The following is a 25,768-nucleotide window of genomic DNA, read 5'->3' as shown; positions in this document are numbered from 1 at the left end:
GTAGCCACATCTGTCTGGCCTGCTGTCCATTTATTGTGGGTTTTTCTGGAGTAAGGAACTGAGGATCCACCTGCAAATTGAATTATTTCTTAGCACTTGTGGTTGGTTTTTCATGCAGTGAACTGGGAAATGCGTGTTTAAAATATTCACCTGTGTGAAATTTGCATTGAAGTGGACTTGAGATTCATGGTTAAAATAGAGGCTGACATTTAAAGATTTATGTAACCAGGAAAGGTACTTGGTATTTTAGAAGTTTTTCTGAAACCTAAAAGCCATTATCTGAACTTGACCCTGTTACTGACCTGTGTTAAAAATGAGCTGCAATCAGCCAGGTTCTGTTCACACACAGTTTTTCCTCTTGAATATCAACATTTGAGTCTAATGCTGTAAAGAAAATGTTTATTAGGATGCAAGAATTGTATTGCTGCTTAGATTTGAGCATAACTATGGTGTGGCAGCTGTGCAGGCTGTGCAGAATTCCTGTATTCACTTATGACTTTGGCTTCTGGTGTTAAACATGCATGACTTGAACCTTGGGATAACAATCCCTTGTTTAGTTGCAATTTTTGCTGACTTGTGAATGAATTGTGACCTGCTGCAGGCAATTGAGCCTGGCTGCAGAGAGTGCTCTGCTGAAATTCCCCAAGAGCATTGGTCAGCCAGTGGTGGTATCACTATAAATGGTTGGGATCACTCTCCACCTGACAAAAACACTGCGAATTCTTTATTTTCTGGAAAAATGTTTGATAGCCTGGAACTGTGCTTATCCAGGGGCAGCTGCACCACTGACCTTTGTGGCTTGGCACTGGTGGATGCTTGGATTGAAATATTTTAAACCCAGACCTTGCACACCTGTTTCAGTGCTGATAAAACCTCTGAACACCCAGGAGCTGCCCTGGGGACGTGATGAGTCTTGGCAGCCTGGCTGAACCAATGCCTTGGCCTTTTTAAGATATCAATGCCAATTTAATTGCTGCTTTATTGAGAGTTCTAAGACGAAATGCAATTTTAAGAAGAGATATTTGAGTTTTCTGTGGTGGACATCAAGCACTTATTGTGTGGGGTTCTCTTTTTTTCCCTCAGGGCCTCCACGGATGTCTCCAAAGGCTCAACGGCACCCTCGAGGTCACAGAGTCTCTACTGGTAGGGGTACAATTTCAAGTGGCTTAGAATTTGTATCTCATAATGCACCTGGGGAAGCATCTACTGCTGCAGTGGCACGAGGCAGCCCTTCAGGTGGGACGTGGTCATCAGTTGTCAGTGGGGGTAGGTAAAGCTTGGCTTATTGCAGATGGCTTGCAGGGGGATCCTTAGAGTGGGAATCTTGCCCTTTCCAGGCAATTCAGGCTCTGAATAATCATTTTCCAGGCAATTCAGGCTCTGAATAATCAACTATTGGGCTAAGGTTGGAGTGGGGATGTTCCCAGCTAGCTGAGTGAGAGTTGGTGCAATATTGTCCGAACTGTAGAGTCAGGTGCTGTGTGGAGAGAAAGGAAGGAAAAGTGTGGGAATTAGCTGTTGAAAGGATTCATTTTTAGGGGATTTATTGGAGGAGTTAGAGATTTGCCACTGCATCCTGAGTTTGGTTATGGCAGCATGGCTGGATTGTGGTTTACAAATGAAGGAGGTGTTTGGGTAGAGATTTTTGGTGTTAAAAGATGAATTGATACTCAAGTTCAGTTGGATGTACTTCTCCTTTAAAATTTACATGGATTTTAAGTGGTGATGTTGTTCTTGGCTGCTGTAGGAGCAGTTATAGTGAGTGTCTTATTTTTAATCTGTTAATATATTTTTTTCAATATTTGACTTGAAGCTCAGTCTTGTGCCACAGGTCTAGTCTGGAGCTCTTGAGTTGAGGCCATGTTCTGGTGGGCTGTCAGGAGCTGGGTGTTTCCTTAAGGACAAGAAAGCAACAGTTTGGTCCTTTTTAGGTCCTTTTTGGGTATTTTTTAGCAGTGCAGAATTCTAGAGGAGCGTAGTGGGAACACATTTCTCAGAAAGAAGGTGTAAATTAGACCCACATAGGCTTGTTGCCTCGTGGAAAAAACTTCAACTCTTCTATTGTGGCATTATTTGTGATTCACCTTCCCTGTTTATATGTTATTAACATGCAAGTAGGACTGTTAAACCACTTACCTGCCTTTCTGCTCACTCACTGGGAGTTAATATGTGACAAAAAACACAAGTGGGATGAGCAGGAAGCAGGAGCTACAATTTGCTGTTCAAAGAATACACAACTTTCCTTGCTGCTTTAACACAGGGGCAAAAATATCCCTAAAACCACTCTTTTTTCAATAGGCTGTGTTGTTTTTTTTCCAGCTGGCAAACCTCCAAGAGAGGACACTGTAAAATGGATGTGTTTTTTCAGCCCTCTTAAAAAATATTTTGCATCTCTTTGTGTGGAGACCTGACCACCTTTTGTGTTCTGCCTGAAACTGGGTTAATGTGAGCTGGTGTAGTTGTACTGCTGGGGATTTGGGGAAGCATTTTGCAGATTCTTGGTGGGATTAGAGGGCAGTGATAAATTTTGGGGCACAATCTGCAGAGAAATCACCCCATTCTCTATGAAATGCTGTGCTGTAAAGAACTAGGAGATGTGCCTGAAAGGTAAACAGGTTTTCAGTTACCACATAATACCTCACCAAGTGTTTCAAAGCATGTTTTGTAGCCATTTTAAAACTAAAACAAACTACTGAGCAGATGGGGAAGCTCATCCTATAACTGCTTTTTCCTGTTTGTTTCTAGTTCCGAGATTATCCCCTAAAACACACAGGCCTAGGTCTCCAAGGCAGAGCAGCACTCCCATGGGACCAGCTCTGCCTTCTCCTCAGCCTGGTACTATTCCCACTGAATCTGTTGCCATGCCTGTTCCAGCTGCCTCTCCTACACCTGCCAGCCCTGCATCCAACAGAGCAGTCACCCCCTCCAATGAAGGTAAGTGGCCCTCACTGCCTTGCAAATGCAATTTTTGCATTTTCCTAATTCCTGACAAGGAGTGTGCCCAGGCAGGAGCACAGCTGTTTCCTGAATCACAGGAAAACTTGGGATACGTCGAATTTTACTGTGCGTTCCCATTTCTCCAGCTTTAAATCAAGGTTGAAGAGAGGCTTTTTGGGAAGTCTCTATGCTTAGTTTCTTATGCCCTTAAGAAGTATGGGTTTATAGGTGTCTGACTTAATTTTTTAATTTTTAGTTTTTTAAAATATTTTTTAATTTTTAATTTTTTTTCTTAATTTTTTAAAGAGGATTCCTTTTTCCAAACTGAGGTTTTGCCTCTTTTTAAAGTTAAAGAAACACAGGCAACTGGTTTCAAACACAGCAAAAGGAATGGGGGAAAAAAAAAACATTCAGGAGCCCAGTCAAATGTGTAAAAACTCTCAATTGTAGCATTCTGTATGAAGAGCTTGGACTGCTGAAAATAATTGGCTCTAGGTTTATAGCTTGTTCAGTGTGGTTAAGGTTTTGTGTATGATGAGAGGGATGAGTTTAATTGAGTTTTTTTCATTAGACAGTGGGATGGAGAAGGAGGATGAGGGAGGGTGATCCTCCAGGCACCAACTTGGTAGCAGGAAATGTGTGACTTAAAAGGTTTTTTAAGCTAAAAATGGTTAAATCTCTCCTATTTCTCTCTTGCCTCCTCCCTTTGGTCAGTTTTAGCTGTGTATAAGAGAATAACTTTGGCAATTTATTTTCCAGCTAAAGATACAAGGCTTCAGGACCAGAGGCAAAATTCTGCAACTGGAAACAAGGAGAATATAAAGCCAAGTGAGACTTCTCCTAGTTTTTCTAAACCTGAAAACAAAGGTTTGTATCCAAAGCTTTCTTGTACTGGAGTGCTGTAGGAATTGTGCACACTAAACCTGCTCTCCTGGCTGCTTTAGTTGGCATTTTAAGGAAGGCTTGGAGGCAGTCTGGTGTTCTACAGTGAAATTTGGTCATGCAGTTGTGAAGTGGCACTTTGAAATGTTGTTTGTGACTCATTCCATCAACACCAAATGTAGAGATGCTCATGTGGATGGTGTGATTTCACTTGTTTTTTTCTTTTTTTTCCCTCCTTTCTTTCCCCTGCTCACAGAGCTGCTTTTTAGCTGCCTTTGGACTGAATATGTTTCTGCTTAGAGCTGTGCTCACAATACTTCTGAGCATCGTGGTCAGCAGAGCTTTTCTAACTGTGCTTTTCCTATTATGCCTTACATTTGTTTGTCTCTGTAGAGCTGTTTGTTCATTCAGTTCTCAAAAAAAACCCCAATCTTTTCATGTTGTTAAACTGAGAACCAGATTCATTCATTCTCTCGTTGGAGAGACGTTTAGGAGAGTCCAGCCATAAAGCTCACCTTGGTCAGTGTTTCTCCTTCACTTGCTGTGTTTTGAAATGCTGGCACAGGCTGGTTTGAGGCTTTTGTTGCATGTTCTTTGTGTTCAGTGAGTTCTGCAGTCCCTGCACCTCGGGGCTTCTGCCTTGGTGTGGTGCATGAGAACTAAAGATAAATCAGTTATGTAATGCTCTGCTTTCACAGAGAATTTCTGTGTGCTCACACACATAGGTCATGGAATTCTACCAAATTAAAACCCAAAATAAGGGGCTGGATTTCATTTTTATATCTGCAAAACCATTACATTTCTGCAAACTTAGTGATGTGTATAAAACTTGTGTTAGAAATGCTTGGACAATGTTGATCTTGTATTTGGCAGGTGTCTCTCCAATTGTTTCAGAGCATAGAAAACAGATTGATGATTTAAAGAAATTTAAGAATGACTTTAGGGTAAGTTTGTTTATGTTAATGGTGTCATCATTCTCATGTGCATCCAGATTATTTTAATGAATTGAACACACTGCCTATGTTAACAGGTGTTATACTTTTCCCTAATGTATGAAAATATCTGGAAGAATTCATGTTATGTATTGTAAAATCAATGCTGACTCTTGTTTGTACAGTTGCCTAATGCACATAAATGTGAATATTGACTGTGCAGTGAAAACAGGACTTGAAACCTGTTTGATCATTAGGCACAAATAATTATCTCACACTCCATATGGAGGAGCTGTTGCAAAATTAAATGAAGAGTTTTGCAGAGGAAAATTGAAGATGAATTCATATTACTTATTTCGTGGTTATAAGGGTTTATTAAATCAGGTTAGCTTTTTCAAGTGGTGCTGTTAAATCACTCAGGGGATGAGTCCAGAGGGTTGTCTGAAGCTTTCCTGTCACTCCTTAATCAACATACTGGTCACTTGAGTGGCTGAGCAGCTCCTTACACAGTGCCAGCTTAAACACTGTCAGTGCCCATGGATTTCTTTCCATGTAGAAATGGAAATGAGTGTTTTTAAAGGTCATTTCCAGATGATGGAGGCTTGTGGGACTGTGTTTTACTCTGTGTATGTGACAGCATTAGATGGTCTCTCCTGAGTTTTGTATCAATTTACTGAATATATCCCTTGGGTTTTTTTCAGTTACAGTCCAGTTCCTCTTCAGATGCAGTGGATCAGCTGCTAAACAAAACCAGAGAAGGTGAAAAATCAAGAGATGTAGTTAAAGAAAAGACAGAATCCACCCCTAAAGAATCTATCATAGAAGCTGGCAGTAACACCAACTCCAGTGGTGGCAGTAGCAAACCCAACAGTCCCAGTATTTCTCCTTCCATGAGTAACAGCTCTGAGCAAAAGCGAGGGCCTGAGGTGACCTCCCAAGGTGTGCAGACATCTGGGCCTGGAAGTAAACAAGACAAAGAGGATAAAGAGGAGAAGAAGGATACTTCTGAGTGAGTAACCATGCCTTTTGGAATAAGCACATCTTTACTAACAGCAGACCTTGTGTAGAAGTCGTGACTGGGTGACACATTCCTCGCTCTAGGGGCTGTGACACAGGAGGAGCAACAGGGGAAGGGACTGCCCTGAAAGTCATCTCCTGACTCAGTGCAGAGCTCTGGTCCTGTTGATGCTTAGTTCACATCAAAAAGCTTATTTCAATGTTTTCCTGGCTCACATGAGCTGTGGTATCAACTGGAAAACTTCTGTGGTTAGTTGTAGTAAGAGTCCCTCAATGAGAGTGGCTTTTTGCATGCCATGAGGTGTTTGACGTCTCAGAAATCTGACTCACAGATGGAAATGAGGTGTTTCTTAAATGATTAATTGCAGATACTCCTGTAAAAGAATAATGCCCAACTTAATTTTTTGTTCTTTCTATTTAGGCAAGTTAGAAAATCAACACTTAATCCCAATGCTAAAGAGTTCAACCCTCGATCTTTTGCTCAAGTAAGTGATTTGCTGCTGTTTATCAATACCTTTGAGTAGATCTTTATAAAACCAACCTTTTCCTTGGAGGATACTCAAACTAACCCTGCCATATCCATTGCTCACCTCTGTTTGTAGCCGAAACCTTCTACTACACCAACCTCCCCTCGTCCTCAAGCTCAGCCCAGCCCCTCCATGGTGGGGCATCAGCAGCCAACCCCTGTGTACACTCAGCCTGTTTGTTTTGCACCAAATATGATGTACCCGGTTCCAGTGAGTCCAGGCGTGCAGGTAAAGTGCTGCAAACTCCTCAACACTTCACAGAAATCCTCAGGAAGCTGAGCAGGGCTTAGGAATCATGGAATGGGTTGGGAAGGACCTTAAAGATCAGCTTGTTGTAGCTTGGGAGCTGTGAGTTAAAACAGTGAAATTGTAGAGCTTGTATTGCTCTTGTAAATGTAAATAATGTTGTTGTTAAGTTTTGGCTGTGTAAATACTGACTTTTCCCAGTGCTCCCTTAGTCTGGATGTTCAAATAATTCCAAACACTTGTAAATGCCAGCAGCCCACGTTTATTGTGGATCTGTGCAGGTTTTCTCCCAGTTCTCCAGGCATAGTCTCTCACTCTGCAACTGTTTCGTTGTTCCATTTGTGTCCCACTGGTTTCTGGTTGTTGTAGGGATCACTGGGATTTCAAATTTAGCTCCATTATGGAATATCCAGAGGTGGAGGGGACCCACAAGGATTTTCAGCCCAACTCCTGGCCCTGCATAGACACTCCAGCAATCCACCCTGTCCCTGAGAGCACTGTCCAACCTCTCCTGGAGCTCTGGCAGCCTCGGGGCTCTTCCCATTCCCTGGGGAGCCTGTTCAGTGCCCCAGCACCCTCTGGGGGAAGAACCTTTCCCTGATATTTCATCCTAACCCTCTCCTGACTCAGCTTTATACCAAAAAGCTGCAGTGAGGCTGTCAGGGTGAGCCCAGTGCCTGCAGTAGCAGCAGTAGCATTCCTGGGCTGGTTGTTGCCAACCATCTGGTCTTAGTTGTGTGTCCGTGCAGACTTAATGTCACTGATCCAAGAAAATCTCATAGGTTAGGCAGAGTTCACTAAACCCTGTAGCAGAGCAGAGGGAAACACATCAAAGCTGAGTGGGGCCCCCATCCCAGCACACAGTGAGTTTTTAAAGGAATATCATACCTTCAACTTGTTCTGTTTCAGCCTTTGTATCCTATTCCCATGACGCCCATGCCAGTGAACCAAGCCAAGACATATAGAGCAGGTAAAGGTGAGAATAATACTGCCTGTTTGGTTCTCAGTCTGCATGCAGCATGGCTAAATGACAAATGTTTGTGTGTTTTCTAATCCATGGCAATTTGGTTTCAATCAATATTTTAAATGCTATTTTTATTAAAGGGAAGTAAGTGGAAATACTAATGGATTTTTAGATCAACTAATTCAGCTAAAACGTGCCAGGTTTGAGTAATGGCGGGTTGCTTGGTTTGGAATCTGATTTGACAAACAGGAAAACATCTCTGTTACTTGGAGCATTAGGGTGAGCTGATCATCTCCTGTATTTCATAAATATTACAGGTTTGTTTAAAGGGAACTTCTCTGCTGGTTTTCTGTACTGGTTTGCAGCCGTGCCCCAGTTGGTGCTTTATAGAGGGGTTTTTAACAAGATGCAGAGTCACTATTTCTCCAGTACGAGTTTTCTCTGCTGCTCTCTGGAAAGAGCTGGTTCCAGTTTGTTCTTGTTCATTCCTGCTGCCCCAATGACTGAGCAGCTGGACTAACAATGACAATGCCACGTTTTTAAGTGACACCCGTGGCTGTGGATGGGTGGTGGGATGTTCCCTGTGCTGGGCAGGGCAGTGAGGGAGCAGAAAGTGCTGCTCTTGTTCTTGTGCTGCTGTTCCAGGGAGTGCTGTAACTGAGCCCAGTGAATGCTTCTGCAGTGGCAGCAATGCTGCAGGACAGCAGCAGCACTGCAGCTCCAGTCACTGCAGGAGGAAATTGTTTCCTGCTGTTCAGAAACAAACAAGTGGCCTTTATCAACCTAGGGGAGACAAAACCCTGCCATGTATTTCTGTGTTAAAAAACAGTAACTTCACTGTGGCCTCAGCCCTGAAATCTTCTGGTTAGTAACACCGTTTTAATTAGAAATACCTTGCTGAGTGCTCGCTTGCTGGGTGAGGCAGCTCCAATTCTGAGCTCCTTTTTTAAGTTCCAAAATTTCCTGCATGTCCATCTGTGTGCAGCACAGCCCTGTGGGAGCTGCCTGGGTTACAGCTCTGTGCCTTTACTCTGTTCAAGTTGCCTCCTGTATTTACTTCTTTCTGTTGTTGATCTGCGGTGTAAATAAAATCATTGAGTGAATTTACGGATGTTTTCAACATTTCCCTCTCCTCTCACTAAGAGATTGCAGTGGAGTTTAGAGGAGCTTGAGGCAGCTCACTGAATAGTTGCAGTCTGACTGTAGGAAGCTGGAGCTCTCCTGGAGCCCTCGTGGAGCTCCCATGCCCCTGGTTTATAGGCTGAATTGGTCTGTTCCAAGTGAGTTGGGTGGTCACCTTCCCGTGACAGCTCAAGTGATCCCACACTGTTCTGCTCTTTTCATCTTCCTTCCCTCTTAATTATTCCTACTCCTTATAGGTTTTTGTCTCCCTCAGTGTTGTCTGTGACCTAAAATTTGCTTTCTGCTGCTCTGAGGGATAGGACAGAGCTCAAAAGATGTGAAAACCTCGAGTTGTTGCTGGGTGGAGACCTTTATTGTGTTCTCCTCAGCCATAAGCACGAGACATTTTGACATAAAGACTCAGATTTCCAGCTGATGGAACAGTGGCTGAGTTGTTCTCATAGAAGGTGAAAAAGCCTTTTAAAGGGGGCAGGATTAATTGGTTAATGTAGGTATGCTGATATAACCTTTCTCTTCCACTTCTGATTCTGGTCAGTCTTTCTCTCCCTCCACCTTTCTTCCTTCACAAAAAAGGCAGGGCTGGGTTTGTGGCTGTATATATCCAGCCCAAAGGCAGTGATAAAATCAAATGTTTCCTGGAGAAACTCTTCTTCACACTATTCATTTTTGACAGAGCTCTAACCCCTGGTTAAAGGTGTGGGCTGAGGATATTCCACATGGTCCTAGTAACATTATTTTAACACAGAACCTTTCAGGAAGCTCCAGATTTTTTCTCTGCGTTTCTAACATGAGACAATCTTTGTTTTCCAGTACCAAATATGCCCCAGCAGCGGCAAGACCAACACCACCAGAGCACCATGATGCATCCTGCCTCAGCAGCAGGCCCTCCAATTGTAGCTACTCCACCTGCTTACTCTACACAATATGTTGCATATAGCCCCCAACAGTTTCCTAATCAGCCTCTTGTGCAGCATGTGCCACACTACCAATCTCAGGTAAGAGTCCTTTCCATGCTCCCCATCAATCCAAGCACAAATAATGAAGTGGTTCAGAGCTAAATAACCCCCTTGTGTCCAGTCCTGAGTCACCCTGAAGAGTTTCTGTGTTCTGGAGCACACGTGGTGATCTTGGAATTTGCTTCAAAGCCTGTAACAAATTTTAAGGTCCTAATGAATTTTAATGTCCAAGCGAATTTTAAGGTCAGTTTAGAAGTTGGCATTTATTATTGATATGGTTTTTAGCTCTTTGAAGAGTTTCTTTAGGTCATGGCCAGCACATCTCCTGGTTAAGTGTTCTAAAAATAACTTAACTTGGTGGACTGCTCTTACTTCAAAGGCTGTTAAATCTACATGTGTAATTGGATAAATGTATAAGCTTAGTGCATTATTAGAGTGGCAAAAATTGGACATGCCAATGTTTGCTGTCTGTTTCTAACCCTTAAATTTTGGAAACAATTGGGACAATCCCAACAGTGTGAAATCACAGCAGTGAAATCCTCAGCTCGCTCTGCATTGAGCAAGGCCGAGCTGCCGCCCTTTCAATCCCGACTGTTTAGATGACAAAAGTTCCTTTGGAGTTAATTGTTAACCCAATTAACTGTGTGGTTTTTCCTTTGTTCTGCCTGCAGCATCCTCATGTTTATAGCCCTGTAATACAGGGCAACGCTAGGATGATGGCCCCACCAGCACACGCACAGCCGGGTTTAGTATCTTCCTCTGCAACACAGTACGGTGCGCATGAACAGACACATGCTATGTATGGTAGGAAACGTTTTGTGTTATATGTAACTTTTTAAGTCCTTACCTTGTGCAGGGGATGTATTTAATCTCAGCCTTCCAACGTGGGTGTCTCAGTAGATGTGGTTTATATTTCATAAAATGATGATGATGATGATGATGAGCAGAGCATTTGAAAACTGAGCCAGCTGGTTCAAATGAAAACTCAAGTGTGCTGATTTCGGTAGGATGCCAGTGACCAAGATGAGATTTCAACCTGGGAGCTGCTAAAGAATATCTGCTGAAAGAAGTTTGTTCAAGTTCTCTTGATGCTCTTTATACATCATCCCTTGTTTGTTCCTTGATTATAATTAGTACTTGTTTTATTGCAAGGTTATCACCTCAGTTTCAAACTTGACTTTAGTTCTGGCAACTAGTGAAATGCTGTCTTTATGATACTACTGGCATTATTAACAGTATGAACACTGCTGTTTAAGCAAAATAAACCATGTGTTGCTTACCTTTCTCATTTGGTAAGTCAAGAATAAGTAAATGCAACAGCTCATGTATTGCTCTCACTTGGACAATTAGTCTCTAGCATTATCAGATGGGCATTTTTCACTCACAGTGAAGTGCTGAAAATGTGGGTTACCTTGTGACAAAAGTAAAATGTGCAAGAACTTTCTAAAGCATTATAAATGTATGATAAATCAAGGCCCAATTTGGAGGAAAAAGAGCTCACTGCAAAACATGCTATTGAAAGAGGTAGAGTCAAGGTTGTTTAAGGCTTGGAAATTGTCATAAAATGTCAAAACAGCAGATGGTCTCTTGAAAACATGGCATTTCAATACTTGTTATAGCATCTGAGGAAAAGTTTTATTGGGTCACATATATTATTGACTTAGATTCTAATAAAAGATTTTCTGTACCTTTAGACATCTTTGTATGTTTTCGGGTGCTTAGTTTTACACTGCTACTTAATGGAAGTCCATGACATGTCATGAAAACTTACAGAGAATCTGGAGTTTAGTGGGAAATTAATTCTGATTTTAAGAGGTGTCTTACCCGTCTGAAAACATCTTGTCAGATCTCTGCAGTGGTGTGGTAACAGAGTTAAGAAACAAAAATAACTTATTTTGATGCTCAGAAGAAGAACATTTGAGCTCATTTATGCTGAAGCTGAAATGGAAGTTACTTGTAGAGATTAATCTTTCTCTCACAGGTCCTTGCTAATTGTATTACTTTGATCTTTTCAACTCTTGTGCTTGAGGTGTCCATGTAAACAGATCTTCTGTTTGCTTTTTCGTTAGATTAAATAGAATTCCGATAAAGCGAATGATCAAAGGCTTTCAGACCTTTATTGGTGAAAACCCTCCTCTCAAATTCTAATTAAAATAAAACCAAACATGAGATAATCTGAGATTTGATTCAGAATGGTTGCATGTGACTTTCTAGCAATTTCCCATTGTGCACCATCCTTATCTTCTGTAATCAGTGGGTTCTGCAGCGTTGAAGTACAAGCCCCGTTGCCTTGCTTGGCTTTGATCAGATGTCTGTATAGTTTTTTTTTTCACTGATATTCTAATTTACAACTGTTAGATCTCATTTTGTGTTGGTTTTGCAGCTTGTCTGTTGTAGATATGTGACTACCTGCCGGTACAAACAACTAAGTTGGGTCAAACTTGAGAATTCTTTGGTATTTCCTGCCATGTAATTAAATATTACTTTCCCAAGAACACCTAATTTAACAGAAATGGCCTGTCCTCCTGTGTTCTTTCAAGTAGCTACTTGGTGACTCTTCTAAATATTCTCCCACCTTCCAGTAAATGATGGAGTGCTTGAATTTTTTGTTACTGAAACCACTGAACCCAAGAGGATCATGAACTCCATGTGATAGACTTTTTTTAAGGGTGTGTTCTTGCCCCTGTGCAGACGTGTTCAGTGAACATGAACTGTCTCAAATGTACCCTTCACCTTCCAAGGTGACAGTGACACATGGAATGACTCCTGATGTTCTGCAGCAGCCTCTCAATTCACATTTTTGCAAGTCTTGCATGTGCTGAGTGCCTGAAGACCTGGCCCAGATAGACTGTGCTTCCTCAAAGTGTGTCCAGCTGTAACGTGTCCACTTCAGCTTCCATTTATCCGTGTGTGACAAATCTGAGCTGCTCATGGAGCTAAAGAACATCATGTTGGAATTGTTCACATCTGACTGAGTGACTATAAGAAAATATCCATAACTTATGTGCTGTCTTTTAGGAATCTTAAGTTTACTACCCACATTTGAACTAAATATACCTGTGCACTTTGATTCTGGTTCTCTCTTAAAAAATAATTTGAAAGTACAGAATAACAACTTCCTGACAAACAGCCACCGCTGCTGCTTTTGATTTTGCTCAAACAGTTTCCTTTTTGGCTCTTAAAAATTGCTATCTGATTTTTAAAAGATACATTATTACTTAATTTTAGCACTGATATCAGGATTCAGTGGGCCAAGCTGCCCTTTTAACCCTTCAAGGTAGTGCTGCTTGCTTTGAGTTATTCCTGCAAAATTCACTCAGTTTTTCTCCTGCATATGTGGTAGAGAGAAGATGTCTGCAAGAACTACTGTGCTGAGACCTGGGGGTTGGGGGGAAACTGCTTATCAAGTATTCCTAAGGTGTGAAATGTTTTCTGGTAAGATCTGAAACTCCACCTTCACTTATGGTTTGGGACGAGTTGAAAGTCTGTGGCAAATAGTAACAGCCTGGCAGCCAAGAGCAAATCCTGTCGATTTAAGGGAGCCACTCTCACTGCCAGAATTTTGGGGTTGTTTTCCTCCCTGTCTTGTGAAGAGATAGCTGAATCCAATTTACATACCGTGAGCTACACTTGGTGATAAGCACTCTTCCATTTTAAAGAAAAGTACTTTTGTCTAATGCTGTTTAACGGGACATTCCTGCACTTCTGGGATTTCCTTGCCAGTTCACAGTGTCACAACCCCACTGTTGCCAAGAGAGAGAAGCAGAGCTGCATGGTCCCAGTAACCCCAGCTAAAGACAGCACAGAGGAGTGTTCAGATCTCTGGGGTTTTCCCCTCAAAATGGGAAAGAACAAAGTCCAAACAACTTTCTTCCCAGCCAGACGATAGCAACGTCTGTGACACTGCAGCTGCGGAGCCACCACGTCCAGGAGAGTTTGAAATGTGACACCTTTACCTGGAAATGTGACACCCAGCCGACCTGGAGGTGTCATCCTTCCCCTGCTCAGCTGCACCTTGGGTTCAGGAGGTTCTGTGTCTGTCTGGCAGCTGCTGGCTTGGGGTGGCCTCCCAGTCCCTGTCCTTGGGCTGCTGGAGTTTGCTGGCCACGGTCCCAGTTTGGCTCCTGTGTCACACAAAGCCCAGGCCAGGCTTCTGCTGCTGGTAGAGAATTTGGTTACCAAGTAGAGGGTGGATCTGTCCATTCCTGTGACAATGAACTTGTGTTCGTTTTCTGTGTGGCTGGTTTGTTTCCAGATAATTGGAGTCCTCTGAAAAACTTAACTTTTGTGTTTAAGAACTTGTGTAAAACCAGACCTTGGTTTTACACAGATGCATTTCCTGGGTTTTGTGCTCTCATTCCTGTCCCTGTTCTCCCTTCCCTTTTCCCCTTCTGCTATGTTTTACTGGTCTGGTGTTGTCTCTAACTTTATCTGGTTTCTGTCTCAGCAGTAGAGTAAATTCTATTCCCCTGATAGTACAATGGTGGATATAATATAAACTTCAGAGGATTCTCCAGGGACTAAGAGTGAACCAGTCACCAAAATTGTCTTGGAACTGTTCAGAATGGCAGTGCTATAGCTGAAAAAGCAAGGGCCAGTTTCTGCTCTAGAGTAATTGCATTTTAACCTTCTTGTTACAGTGGACAGTAACAGACCATGAATTGACATAAAGTTTCATTTTGTGTTAATGAAGAACTGCAGACCTCAGTGTCAGAGTTAAGAAGGAAGGCTTACTCGAGACTTGTGTTTCATCTCCACTCATTTGTAAAACAAAATATCTAGCTCTGATAGCAGCTAAGTGAATAAAAATATCTGCATGGTTCTAGAGTCTTCAAAAAAGAATTAAAAAAAAAAATTAAAACTGACACCTTTCCAGAAGATGGGAAGTATGCACATGGCAAGAGGCTAATTTACCTTTCTATTTCCCAAATTCAGCATGTCCCAAAATACCATACAGCAAGGAGACAGGCCCTTCTTTCTACTTTGCCAGTGAGTTGGGTTTTTTGTACTAATTTTGATTGTACAGAAAAGCACTTTCTAGAGAACCACATGTTAAAGGAATGGGACCTGTTGAGGGAACAAGTTTCCTTGCACCAAACCAGGATGTGGAAAACGCAGGAAGGTTCCTCTCAGTGGGCAGGGAATGGAGCTTTGGAACAGATTTCTATAATCACAGGAAGCTGAGTTGTCAAATCTTCAGAAATTTATTTTGAATATGGAATATTCTTTCTGACTTCACTACCCAGTCTTTTCATCTGCAGCCAGAAATGGGCTCTAAGAAATCCTTGCCTGTGAGAGTGGGCAGGCCCTGGCACAGGTTGCCCAGAGAAGCTGGGGCTGCTCCATCCTGAAGTGTCCAAAGCCAGGCTGGATGGGGCTTGGAGCAACCTGGGAAGGTGTCCCTGCCATGGCAGGGGGTGGAACTGGATGATCTTGAAGGTCCCTTCCCACCCAAACCACTCTGTGATTCTGTAGCCTCTGTTTAAACCTGTGGGAGCTGCCTTGCCCCCTTTTCATGAGCCCAACAGGATTTTTACACCTGATGAGTTCCCAGCTTCCTAAAAGGAGAAGCACCTTGGGCCTCATCCCTTTTAGAAGCCATGGCTCAAGTTTGGAGCCCCTGGGAGGAAATAACTCGAGCTGCAGCTGAGGTGGAGGAAGTTTTCTGTAGAGCTGCCACTGAAGGAGTGCTGGGAACAACTTGTGGTCATCATTGTGTGTCAGGGATGGGATGAGGCCTCCTTGGAACTTTCTCAGTTCCATTCCCTGGCTCAGGTGGGGCTGTGCTGGTGTCACCAGCATCACTGGAGGCACTGGGACAGGATCTGGTGCTCTCTGGACACAGCAGCCTGATCCAGCTCATCCAGCAAAGGCAGAGAGCTGCAAAATCCTGCCTTGTCTGCCCTGCTGGTGTTCAACTTTGAGGAAGCTGATGTTTGAGGGGGGTGCTTGCAGGATGAACTCTCACCCAGGACATGGGAAGGGAGGAGTTGCAGTTTCAGGCTGTTTCTGTTCTTGCTCCTGTCCTGCTGTGGCACTTGTTGCTGTGTCTGTCTGTAAGTCTGTGCAGCCCATGCCAGGCACTCCTGGTTTGGTTTTGTTGGTTTTTTTGGTTTTTTTTTTTTTTTTTTTTTGTTTTTTTTTTTTTTTTTGCATGAGCTCATGCAAGAGGGATGTGAGAAAAAGCATTTGTTCTCCAAAAATCTCCTCTGGAGCAGATTTCCTGTGTTTCTTGTGCCACACTGGTTCTGCCTGGGTGGGGGCTGTAGGATGCTGACCTGGGCTGTGTTCCTGCCTCTTGGTTTGGTGCACTGAAATCACTTCAATAACCTCATTCCTTTCTTGGATTATCTTTGAAGTCAAGTTCACTCTACCTGTGTAAAATGACTTCTTGAAATGTTTGTATGATGAAAGAAACATTTGCTATTTCTTTGCTTCCTACCATTCAGGTCTTTTAAATGTAGTTATCCTCACCATCTTACTGGCTCTGGCAATGGTTTTGAAGTTTGTTCACTGGTCAGTTCTTGAAAATAGGCTCTTCATTGCATCTTTGGACCATGACCAACACTGACCACCATTGGCACCATTGAAATTCCAGGGAAAAAAACGAAATTACAAAATGCCATGATGTAGTTTCACGTATTCCCTTGTAACTGGGAGTTCTGCTTGATTTCTGCTGCTCTGACCTCTTCTGATTTCAGCTCCATCTGTGGGTTCTGTGGCTGACTACTTCTTGTTTGCTCTCAGAAATGGGCTGCAGTTCTGTAGGGTTGAACTCAGTAATTCCATCCCTGTGATGTTTTTCTCCCATCCCATGACTGAGTCGCTCCCCTCCCGTGTCCCTGCCAGGTCAGTGCAGTGTGAAATATCTCACATTAGAGCCAATTTGATTAGAAAGATGCAGAAGTGAAGCAGGGCAGCCCAGGCAGAGGAATTTAAGGCATAAAGGCTGAGAAACCCAGTGCATTTGTGCTGGAGTGAGCTGAGGTGACTTGCAGCAAGGTGTGTCCTGGCACATTCTCAGGTAATAGGTGGCCATTTGGAAAATCTCCAAAATACTGACAATTGGGGGGAAATGTTGGATAATGGGTCTTTTTTTAAATTTTGTTTTTCACCTCATGTCTTGTTTTATTTGCTGTTAATTTGTGTAGTGAGCTGTTTTGATGACCAGGCAAAAATTCCTTTAAAAAATCCCAGGGAAAATGCTTTGGTTCAGGTGAATTTTTCATGACTTTTACAAGACTCCTTTCAACAGCTGTGCTGGTCTCAGAGATTTCATTGGCTTGGCTGGAATTACTTGCACTAACTAAACATGAAAAACCATTTACACTGCTGGAGTTGGAGTCTGAGCTCAGGTTTTGAGCTGGGAATGCATTTCAGACCTGCTGTGTCGTTCTTGGTTTGTGTGCAGGGACTGGCCAGGATGTGGAGAAGTGCCCAGATAACATTTTTTGAAAGGCATTTTTAATATTACTATTAAAACATAATTTGCAGCAGCATCTGAAGTGGTTTTAAGCTTTACAGATTTGGTCATTTGGGTGACCTGGTAAAGACAAAATGAAGGAGAGGGGAAACTGAAAATTAAATATTTTCAGTATACAAAAGGCCAGTGCTTCAAATCCAAAGCTGTGGATAAAATATGAGGTGGTTTTGGAAGAGCTGCCACTATGACAAAAACCTGATCCTCCCCCTGGTTTATATCTGTTCTTTAGGGTGCTATTCCTTGGTTTAACTGGTGTCTTAAGAGAGAAATTCCTTATTGTGAAGTTTTATTGTAGAAATATCTGCTTCAGAACAACTGAGTTTATTATTCTCTTGGCCATAAAGAACCAAAAGATGAATTGCACAAATGGTTTAATGGAGTCCCACATTATTTTGGGGGCTCTTAACAAGTGATGTGGGAAACCTTGAGTATCTTACAACTTGGAATTAAATTTCATATGCATCTTAAAGCCTCTTGAATGGAGTTAATTTGTAGTCAGGCTTGCCAGCTCTGTGGCTGAGGCACTGGGAGGATTGCTGCCCTTTGGCAAGCAAGTAATCCCTCCTTGCATTTATTTCTATTACTTTGACAAAGAGAATCATTTCTGGCCTTCTTCAGAGTGTGTATAATAATGAGGTTGAGAAATTGTCCTCCTGTAGAAAGCCATAAACTTGGTACTGTAAAAATGATCAGTGTTGCATTGATAATTTAGGTGTTGTCAGAGGAGAAGTGTCTGAAAGTCAAGTAGGAGCATGGCAGGGATGCTGCTGCAAAATACATTTTAGTAGTGATACCAAAAAAAAAAAGTCAAAAATACTTGGATTTAAAGCATAACAAAATGCTGTGGCAGAAGATCCTGCTGGCTTTGACAGTGTGCTTAGAAAATATTGAGGTGTTTTTGAAACCTCTCTCAATCAGGAGGTCCCAGAGTGCACAACTGTGCTTGCACATGTGGATAAGAACATTAGGATCAACTCCAGGCTGCAGGAATTTAGTTCAGATGCATTAATAGTCTGAAACTGCTCATCACTGCAAGGCCATTTGCTCAGTGAAGATTTAATAGAGCTTGCCAGGGATTAAGTTAAATGTGGCAGGCAGTTATTTTCTAAAGAGGAACCTGCACAGGGGAGAAAAACCTCAATTAGGCAAAAATATCCAGGCTCTCTGTATTCTGGTGAGTTGGAATGTGTCAGAACTTGGATTTTTAAGGTTTATAGCAAACCAGACTGGAGGGAAACTGCAGTGGCCATACTCTTATATAATACCAACCCCATTAAAAAAATATATATATATAACCTGGTAGATACTCATCAGTAATTAACTTCAGCACCACGACACCAAAACAAATAAGGAACAGTCGAAGGAAATCTTGAGGAGCAGGCTGATAGTTTTCTTTGGCTGTTTGCTTTTTTAGCACTTTGTCAGCAAAACTCTCCTTGGTCTTTCAGGCTGTGACATCAGAGGGATTGACACGTGTTGTCACACACAGAAGTAGCTGCAGACATGGCCTGCTTGTTGCACAAGACCTAAAAGAAATGGGGGAAACATCCTCCTTTTTAGGGTCCTGCTTTTGCATTGCATGCTTTGTGTTAAAATGAAGATTTGTTGTCATTATGGCTTTTCATACTTGCTTAGATTCCCTCAAAAGTTAAAAAAAAATAAGATTTATTGTGGCCCATTTGAAGCAGGACAGAGCAGGATCCAGGAAGGAACTGGGTGTTTGTTGTTGGAGACTGGCACAGCTGTAGCAACAGATGTGGCTTCACTGGGGTAAAAGTTTTCTGTTGTTCAGTTTCTTCCTTTTTGGGAATTTTGTACCTTATTTGCTTCTGGTTCAAGGAATGAAGAATTCCATGGCAGTGTTGGGGAACTCACAGGGTGGTGGTGATCCAGAACAGATTGGCCTCGAGGGCAGAGGCAAAATGGGTTATTTTAGCACAAGAAAGTGGCTTCAGCAAAAATTTGATGCTCGAGCAGCCTCAGTTTTGTCAGCTGTGATGTGTTTATTTATTCTAGAGTGCAAGGGCAGAGTTTGTGCTTCCCTCTGACTGTTCTGTGAGCAATTTCCAGAAGAGTAGCATGGTGAGGTTAGCCAGGTATAAGGCCAAAGAATTTTTTTTGGATGGTGGAAATAAAAATGGCTCGTAACACCTTTGAAAAGTATATCTCAGGAAATCCTAAATTGTATGAAAATTATAAATTTGATCTTTGAAACTGGTCTGTTTGACAAAACAAAAGATGAAATACTGCTTTTCTCTATGTAGTATCTGTTACATTGTCAAATTAGGGAAGATGAACTGTCTAATTATGGTTGTTTATAGACTTTCCTGCCAAACCAAACTACACAAAAGCAAGGTAAGATCATCAGCTATTTGCAAGATAAATATATATATTTTTTTTTTAGAAGGGGGAGGGAATATATTTACAGACTGAGTTGTGACATTTTCAAATGCAGTGACTTAATAGAAGTGCATGTCCTGTACCTGGTGTTAAATGTTCTTCTTTTTCATCCTAGTTTCCACTGGCTCACTTGCTCAGCAGTATGCCCACCCTAATGCTACCCTGCACCCGCATCCTCCTCATCCTCAGCCTTCTGCCACCCCAACTGGCCAGCAGCAAAGCCAACATGCTGGAAGCCACCCTGCTCCAAGCCCCGTGCAGGTAACACAACCCTGAGTGGCTGCAAATTTGTGTTGAAGGGATTGCAGCTGTCCAGTGCTTGATGTTGATGTATTGATTTCTCTGAGAGGGAAAAGGGTGGGATGGAGCAGAGTCCAACCATTCATTTCTCCCTGTTCACAGGGGATGGGGGATGTTTCAGTTTAAGGATTAAGGAAGGATCATAATTGTGTCAGTCTTTCATATGAGAGAAGTGGAAATAGCAGATAAACGCTGAGAAGTGTTTGATGGGATTTTGTCAAAGCAGCTGAAAACAAAGTGATCCTTGGAATAGTGCTGCATTCCTTAATTCCCTCCTGGGAATAACTGTCTGCAGCTGTGAGGCACCCCCAGCTCCAGGTTCTGCCTGGTGTTACCTGGCACTCTGGGTTCTGTTTGCCAGCAGAAGCTGAGCCTGGTGGGGTTATAAAGTTCCCCCACGAGCACAGATCCTTAGATTCACCATTTCCAGATTCAGAATTAAGACCAGTTTCCCACCCCTTTCCCCTTAACAGAATCGATACAATTCCTCAGCCCTAACCTAAATAATGTTTGTGTTTTCTTGCAGCACCACCAGCACCAGGCTGCCCAGGCCCTGCACCTGGCCAACCCCCAGCAGCAGTCGGCGATTTACCACGCAGGTCTAGCTCCAACCCCTCCTTCCATGACGCCAGGCTCCAACACGCAGTCTCCACAAAACAATTTTCCTACAGCACAACAAACAGTCTTCACCATTCATCCCTCCCATGTTCAACCTGCATATACCAATCCGCCACACATGGCCCATGTCCCCCAGGTAAACACAGTTTAACAACCTTCAAGACTAAATGTCTTAATGCCACAAAAGTTAGGACAGTCGGGCCTGCTGAAGTGATTGCCAATCTGTCACCTCTCAGCACAGACTTACCTGTTGTTGTTATTTAGGTTTCTGTCTGTACATTGCCTTTATTTAGAATTTTGACAAGGTGTACTTGGACCTCAGCTTCCAACACCTAGTGCATCTGCAACTGTAGTTTAATGAAGACATCTTAAGCTGGCACTGCTACTGAAATAAATTGAGCTCTCTTCCCAGTTCCTGGCTCCCATCCTTGTCCCTGCCCCACCACTCTGCTCACAGAACTGCTTGGCCGTGGAGCAGAGCAGGCTGGGGACACAATTCAGCTGAAATGTGCCTCCCCTACCCCCTTTTTAGGCTATTTCTTGGTCAAATCAGTTCCCTGCCTGATCCCAGGAAGAGCTGGCATACAGAAAGGTTGGAGGTGGGAGGTGAGTGCAGAAAGGCTGAATTGCTGCTTTTGGTGGCAGTTTCAGGCTCTGCATCGTAGACAAATTTTATACAAATACATCCAGAAAAGAACATGACAGGATTTCCAGGGAGAAGCAAGGCAGTGCAAGGGAGAGAGGAGAGAGTTAAAGTGACTGCAGGACAATCCTTGCAGAAAGAAGCCTCTGTGTGTGTGGTGTGTGTGTGTGGTTCTAAATGAACTGCTTGTGCTGAAGCTCCCCAAAGATTGTTGGGTAACCTAAAACAACAGTCTTTGCTTCAGAATCAGAAACCCACTTCTCTTAACTGCTCCCTCGTGGTCAGCTCCCTGAGAAAAAGGATTTGGGGAAGGGAAGCACATGATAGATTAATCAAGAGCTCCGTGTAAAGCAGTGTGACACAGATTTTCTGATGTTTACTAAATCTCCTGGATTTAGTGTCCTTTGTCAAGCAATGGGCAGTTCAATCAATAATTTGCCTGCACAATTTTTTCTTCAGACCAAGAACTTGGTGTCTGGTTTCTGCCTTCTCCTACAGGTTAACCATAGTTTGGGATAAGGTGACTAACTGTGATTAGGGATGTTAATCTGACAGATGTCCAGTCCCTTGCAGAATTCTGATAAAATCTTTGCTTTGGTCCCTGGGACAGTCAGTTAAGCCAATAAATCAATAGTTCTGTAGGAATCGTTTTACTGATGTGGAGTTTTTAGCTTTTTGATTCTCTTAGGCTTTTAATTTCTCTGCTTTTTTTGGAGGGGGGGAGAATAAGGAGAGGATGGCCAGAGCTGATGATTGCTGTGGCATCTTGGCTCATCCTCCCCTTCTCTGGTTTCTGCCAGAAACAAGACTCCTGCTCTGCTCTGGTGTGAAGGCACTGCTGTGAATGCCTGGGTTGTGTTTAAAGCTTCTCAGAGGGGTCTTGGCTTAGTGGCATGTCCAGTGCTGTGATTTGAAACATGAAACATTTGCTTAAAGGCCATGAAAGGGTGAAGCTGTGCCTGAGTTGTGCCCTGGCCAGGCCAGGGGTGCAGGATGTGACCATTGCCTTCCTTTCTGTGTGCCAAGCAAACCAAATTAAAACAAATCAGATGCAACTTGGAGTCAGAACTGACTGCTCAGGCAGCATTTTTAGCAATCACAGACAAGGCCTGCCTTGCCCTTGATTTTAACTTGTGCAGTCTCTTCTGCAATTTTTTTTAGAACGAAAGCTTCAATTTGTGATATTTACACCAAACTAATTGACTTTCCCAATGAAGTAGTTCCCTCAAAAATCTCTAGTGAAGGCATAACTACAGTTCTGTCAGAAATTTTAAATGCATGTAATTATTCCATCGTGGGGAAACTAATCACTGGATTTAATCGTTTTTTAGCAGCCTCATTCCCAGCTTCTAAACACAATTCTGAAATACCACGCAGTAAAAACTTCAGTTAGGCCAACACGGGGGATCAATCCAATTTCCCTTCAGGTTATCAGATGATTCTTGAGCTGGTGGATATCTCACTTGAAAACCAGTACTTTAAAATTCATTAGAGAGTGCTGTCAGCTGCCAATTTGCAAAATGTTTGAGCCACAGCAGAAAAATTTTATCCACTGTGTGTATTGACTCCAGCTGCTCTATGAATAGCTGCTTTATAATGATGGCTTCTACAATAGCATGTTTGTCAAAGTCAACGTGGAGCCAGCCCTGGGAGGTATTTCTGTTCCACAGCCTGATCTCCTAAAGCTTTTTTAGAGCAAGAGTGAGATTTGAATTGCAGTTCCTGCCTTTAAAGGCTTCTGGGGTGCTACTAACACGTGCAAGTCTGATCAAAGAGTTTGGGGAATGTCTGTGATGAGTCAAGTAACCCTTTTTGTCTTTAAGAAATAAAATTCTAGCCACTACCTGCTATTTGTCTTTACTGGCATGGGAGAGCTGTGAGGCTGCAGTTCTGGGATGTGGTAGAAGGACAAAGCAAACTTTAGGTACAAATGATGGGGTTTTGGGGCTTTTTTTTTCCCAGGAGAAATCCACCGAGAGCTCTGAGTTCCTTTGTGCTTTTGAGAAATGAATGTTTGCTAGGTTTTTAAATAAAATAAATTGATGACCTCTAGAGACACGAACTGCTCTGAGCTAAAGAACCCACCAAGTTCCTGAAGTTGTTTGCCAGAGGTGATCAGCCATGGGAAGGAATAATCTCCTTTTCCACTGAGACTTAGCCCTGATTGCTCAGATTACACAAGAACTGCGATGAGCTGAACTGGAAGCAGAACAAAGCTGCCCTGAGAGTGTGAAGGGATGAAATCACTCATGTCAGGAGGACTTGGCTGAGCACTGTGTGGGCACAGGTCACTGGAGAGGACAGGGAGGTTCCCAGGGCAGGGAGCCAGGAGAGAACGTGGGGTTGTGCAAGGAGAGAGCTGGGGAAGGGATGCCAGACTCCCAGTGCCTGTGAAGTTCCTATCTGTACCCTCTAGGAAGTGCTTTGATCTAGGTGTCTAACAGAAATGTTTTGAAGATTTGTTGCTGAATTGTTTTTGTTTTTTTTTTTAATACCCCCCCCGTTTAATGCTGGCAAAATGGCTAAAATTGAGAACGCAACTCAGAGCCAGCAGTAAGGAGCGCTTTTTTAATTATTATTTTTCCTTTTTGTTGTTATTATTATTAATTTTTTTTTGTGTTACAACTTCTGCCTTAATCCCTAGTTAAAAAAAAAAAAAGAAAGAAAAAGTTTTTAAAAAATCAAATAAATGAAGAGTAAACCTTTGCTGACGGAGCAAACTTTCGCCAGTCATGTGGCCAGGAGTTGCTGCCTCCTTGTGACCATGATACTAAAGAGCTCTTTGTTTCAGGCTCATGTACAGTCAGGAATGGTTCCTTCTCACCCAACTGCCCATGCTCCAATGATGCTAATGACGACACAGCCTCCCGGTGGTCCCCAAGCCGCCCTCGCTCAAAGTGCACTACAGCCCATTCCAGTCTCGACAACAACACATTTCCCCTATATGACCCACCCTTCAGGTGAGGAGTGTGTGCCTGGGAGACCTGCACCCTAACTGAGCCAGGGCGAGGAGTGAGGACTGGGAGAAACCAGATCTTTGGGGAAAAAAAATAATTAAAAATTAAAAAAAAAATTTAAGAACAACAAAGAAAACCAACCAACCTTAAGATGTCCTTGTGTTTCCCAGCTGTGCTTTGGCAGCCTGGAGGAGCGTAGGTTTAGCTGAGATGTACCTAATTCAGGGAATATCCTTGATTTTTCTCTAGCTGGAGTAGAGGAATGAGGAGTGTGAGGCACTGGCGCTGTGGGACTGAGTTTTCCGTGGATTTGCCGTGGGGGATGGACTGTGTGCAGTTTATAATGATCAGAGGTTTGATTAAATCTTGAGGACAGCAGTGAAATGTTGTGTGGGGGTAGGGCTGCTAGGCTGCTGTTAAAGTAAAGTGACAACTGAAATCTAAACTTTAATTCAGAGTAACATTCTGCAGCTTTGCTTTGGGGGGAAAAGTAGGAGTTGTGTGACTTCTTTCCGCTTTAAATTTAACCTTATTTAGGTTTCGTTGATTATTCAAGTTCAAACAGCCTCTGAACTTCTGTAGTGATTTAGTTCTACCTGATGTTTCTTGGGGAATGTGTGAGCAGAACAAAGCTGCTTTCTGAGGGCTTAGGTAGGGAAAGAGCAAAAATAAGACATCCCAAGGACATCTTGATGTGCAGGGTTTTGTTTTGTTCTCTAAAAAAAAAAATAAAAGAAAAAGAGAAAAAAATAAAAATAAAAGAAAGTTGAGCTCAGTAGTTGTCCTGTGACCACTTTACTAGCAAACTGTTGTGTGGCTTGCCAATTTATTATTTACATTTGAACTTTTTTTTTACAGTACAAGCCCACCACCAACAGCAGTTGTAAGGCTCATCTGGAATAACTGAAAGGCTGGATACCTTTTGTAGGCCAAATACCCTCCTTCTACTGCTTCTGCCAACTGGAAGCACAGAAAACTAGAATTTCATTTTATTTTGTTTAAAAAAAAAAAAAATTTTTGATTTCTTGTAACATCCACTAGGAATGCTAACAGTTCATCTTGCAGTGGGAGAGATTCGGACTGAGTAGAGGCATTTAGGAACTTGTGGGCTATTCCATAATTCCATGCACTGTATCTGAGTCCTGCAAGTGCCCCAACTCTGCTTGCTGAAAACTGGAAGTTATTTATTTTTTAATGACCCTTCAAAGTTATGAACTCGTCAGCTAGCAAAAGAAGTAACAAGAGTGATTCTTGCTGCTATTATCACTAAAAATCAAGACTTGGAGATCCCTTTTACTTCTAACTAAACTTGAAACAGGTTCAGTAAAAAAAAAAAAAATTCTAATCGTCAAACGGATGAGTTATTATTTATAAATCACGTTTGATGAGATAATCACTATCGTGAGACAGTGATGTAACTTTTAAGTTAAGAAAACTTTTACTTTGTAGATAATATAAAATAAAAACTTAAAAAAAAATTAAAAAATAAAAAAAGTTTTAAAAACTGACCCTCCTCGGTGTTTGTGTGGTGATTTTTGGGTCTCTTCCCGTACCAATCCCAGCTTGGAGCCAGGGTTTGCCTGAGTCTGTTGTGTGGAATAAGGGAAAGGTTTGGGAATCCCAAATTCAGCCCAGTTTCGGTGATTTTGTGCTCCTGATCCCTCAGCCTTGAGCTGCTCCGGACGCGGTCGGGGAAGGTCCCAAATGGGCCTTTAAGGTGATGGAGGTATAAAAATCAGTGGTGCTGCTGGAGGAGGAAAGGA

General features: G+C 42.5%; 1 protein-coding gene across 11 annotated transcripts in view; it reads left to right on the top strand.

Moving 5' to 3' along the window:
* ATXN2 (ataxin 2) overlaps nucleotides 1-25,513 on the top strand; it is a 42,357-nt gene extending 16,844 nt beyond the window's left edge. Inside the window, exons 9-23 of one of the 11 annotated variants that reach the window (XM_014308249.2) lie at nucleotides 1,084-1,266; nucleotides 2,746-2,934; nucleotides 3,697-3,804; nucleotides 4,693-4,763; nucleotides 5,453-5,760; nucleotides 6,190-6,253; nucleotides 6,371-6,523; nucleotides 7,451-7,511; nucleotides 9,459-9,643; nucleotides 10,276-10,408; nucleotides 14,540-14,593; nucleotides 19,603-19,748; nucleotides 20,314-20,541; nucleotides 23,840-24,008; nucleotides 24,864-25,513. In XM_014308249.2, the coding sequence (XP_014163724.1) occupies nucleotides 1,084-1,266; nucleotides 2,746-2,934; nucleotides 3,697-3,804; nucleotides 4,693-4,763; nucleotides 5,453-5,760; nucleotides 6,190-6,253; nucleotides 6,371-6,523; nucleotides 7,451-7,511; nucleotides 9,459-9,643; nucleotides 10,276-10,408; nucleotides 14,540-14,593; nucleotides 19,603-19,748; nucleotides 20,314-20,541; nucleotides 23,840-24,008; nucleotides 24,864-24,892 (2,081 nt within the window). In that variant the 3' untranslated portion in view covers nucleotides 24,893-25,513. Of the gene's footprint in view, nucleotides 1-1,083; nucleotides 1,267-2,745; nucleotides 2,935-3,696; nucleotides 3,805-4,692; nucleotides 4,764-5,452; nucleotides 5,761-6,189; nucleotides 6,254-6,370; nucleotides 6,524-7,450; nucleotides 7,518-9,458; nucleotides 9,644-10,275; nucleotides 10,409-14,539; nucleotides 14,594-19,602; nucleotides 19,749-20,313; nucleotides 21,161-21,568; nucleotides 22,892-23,839; nucleotides 24,781-24,863 lie in introns of those variants that run through there. The other 10 variants (XM_031059482.1, XR_004082066.1, XM_031059488.1 and 7 more) reach the window with 10 other exon arrangements.
* The last annotated feature ends 255 nt before the right edge of the window (nucleotides 25,514-25,768 follow it).

This window comes from Geospiza fortis, unplaced genomic scaffold (assembly GCF_000277835.1).
Source record: "Geospiza fortis unplaced genomic scaffold, GeoFor_1.0 scaffold145, whole genome shotgun sequence".
NCBI classification, from domain to species: Eukaryota; Metazoa; Chordata; class Aves; order Passeriformes; family Thraupidae; genus Geospiza; species Geospiza fortis.
This window is presented reverse-complemented; position numbering and strand designations above follow the sequence as displayed.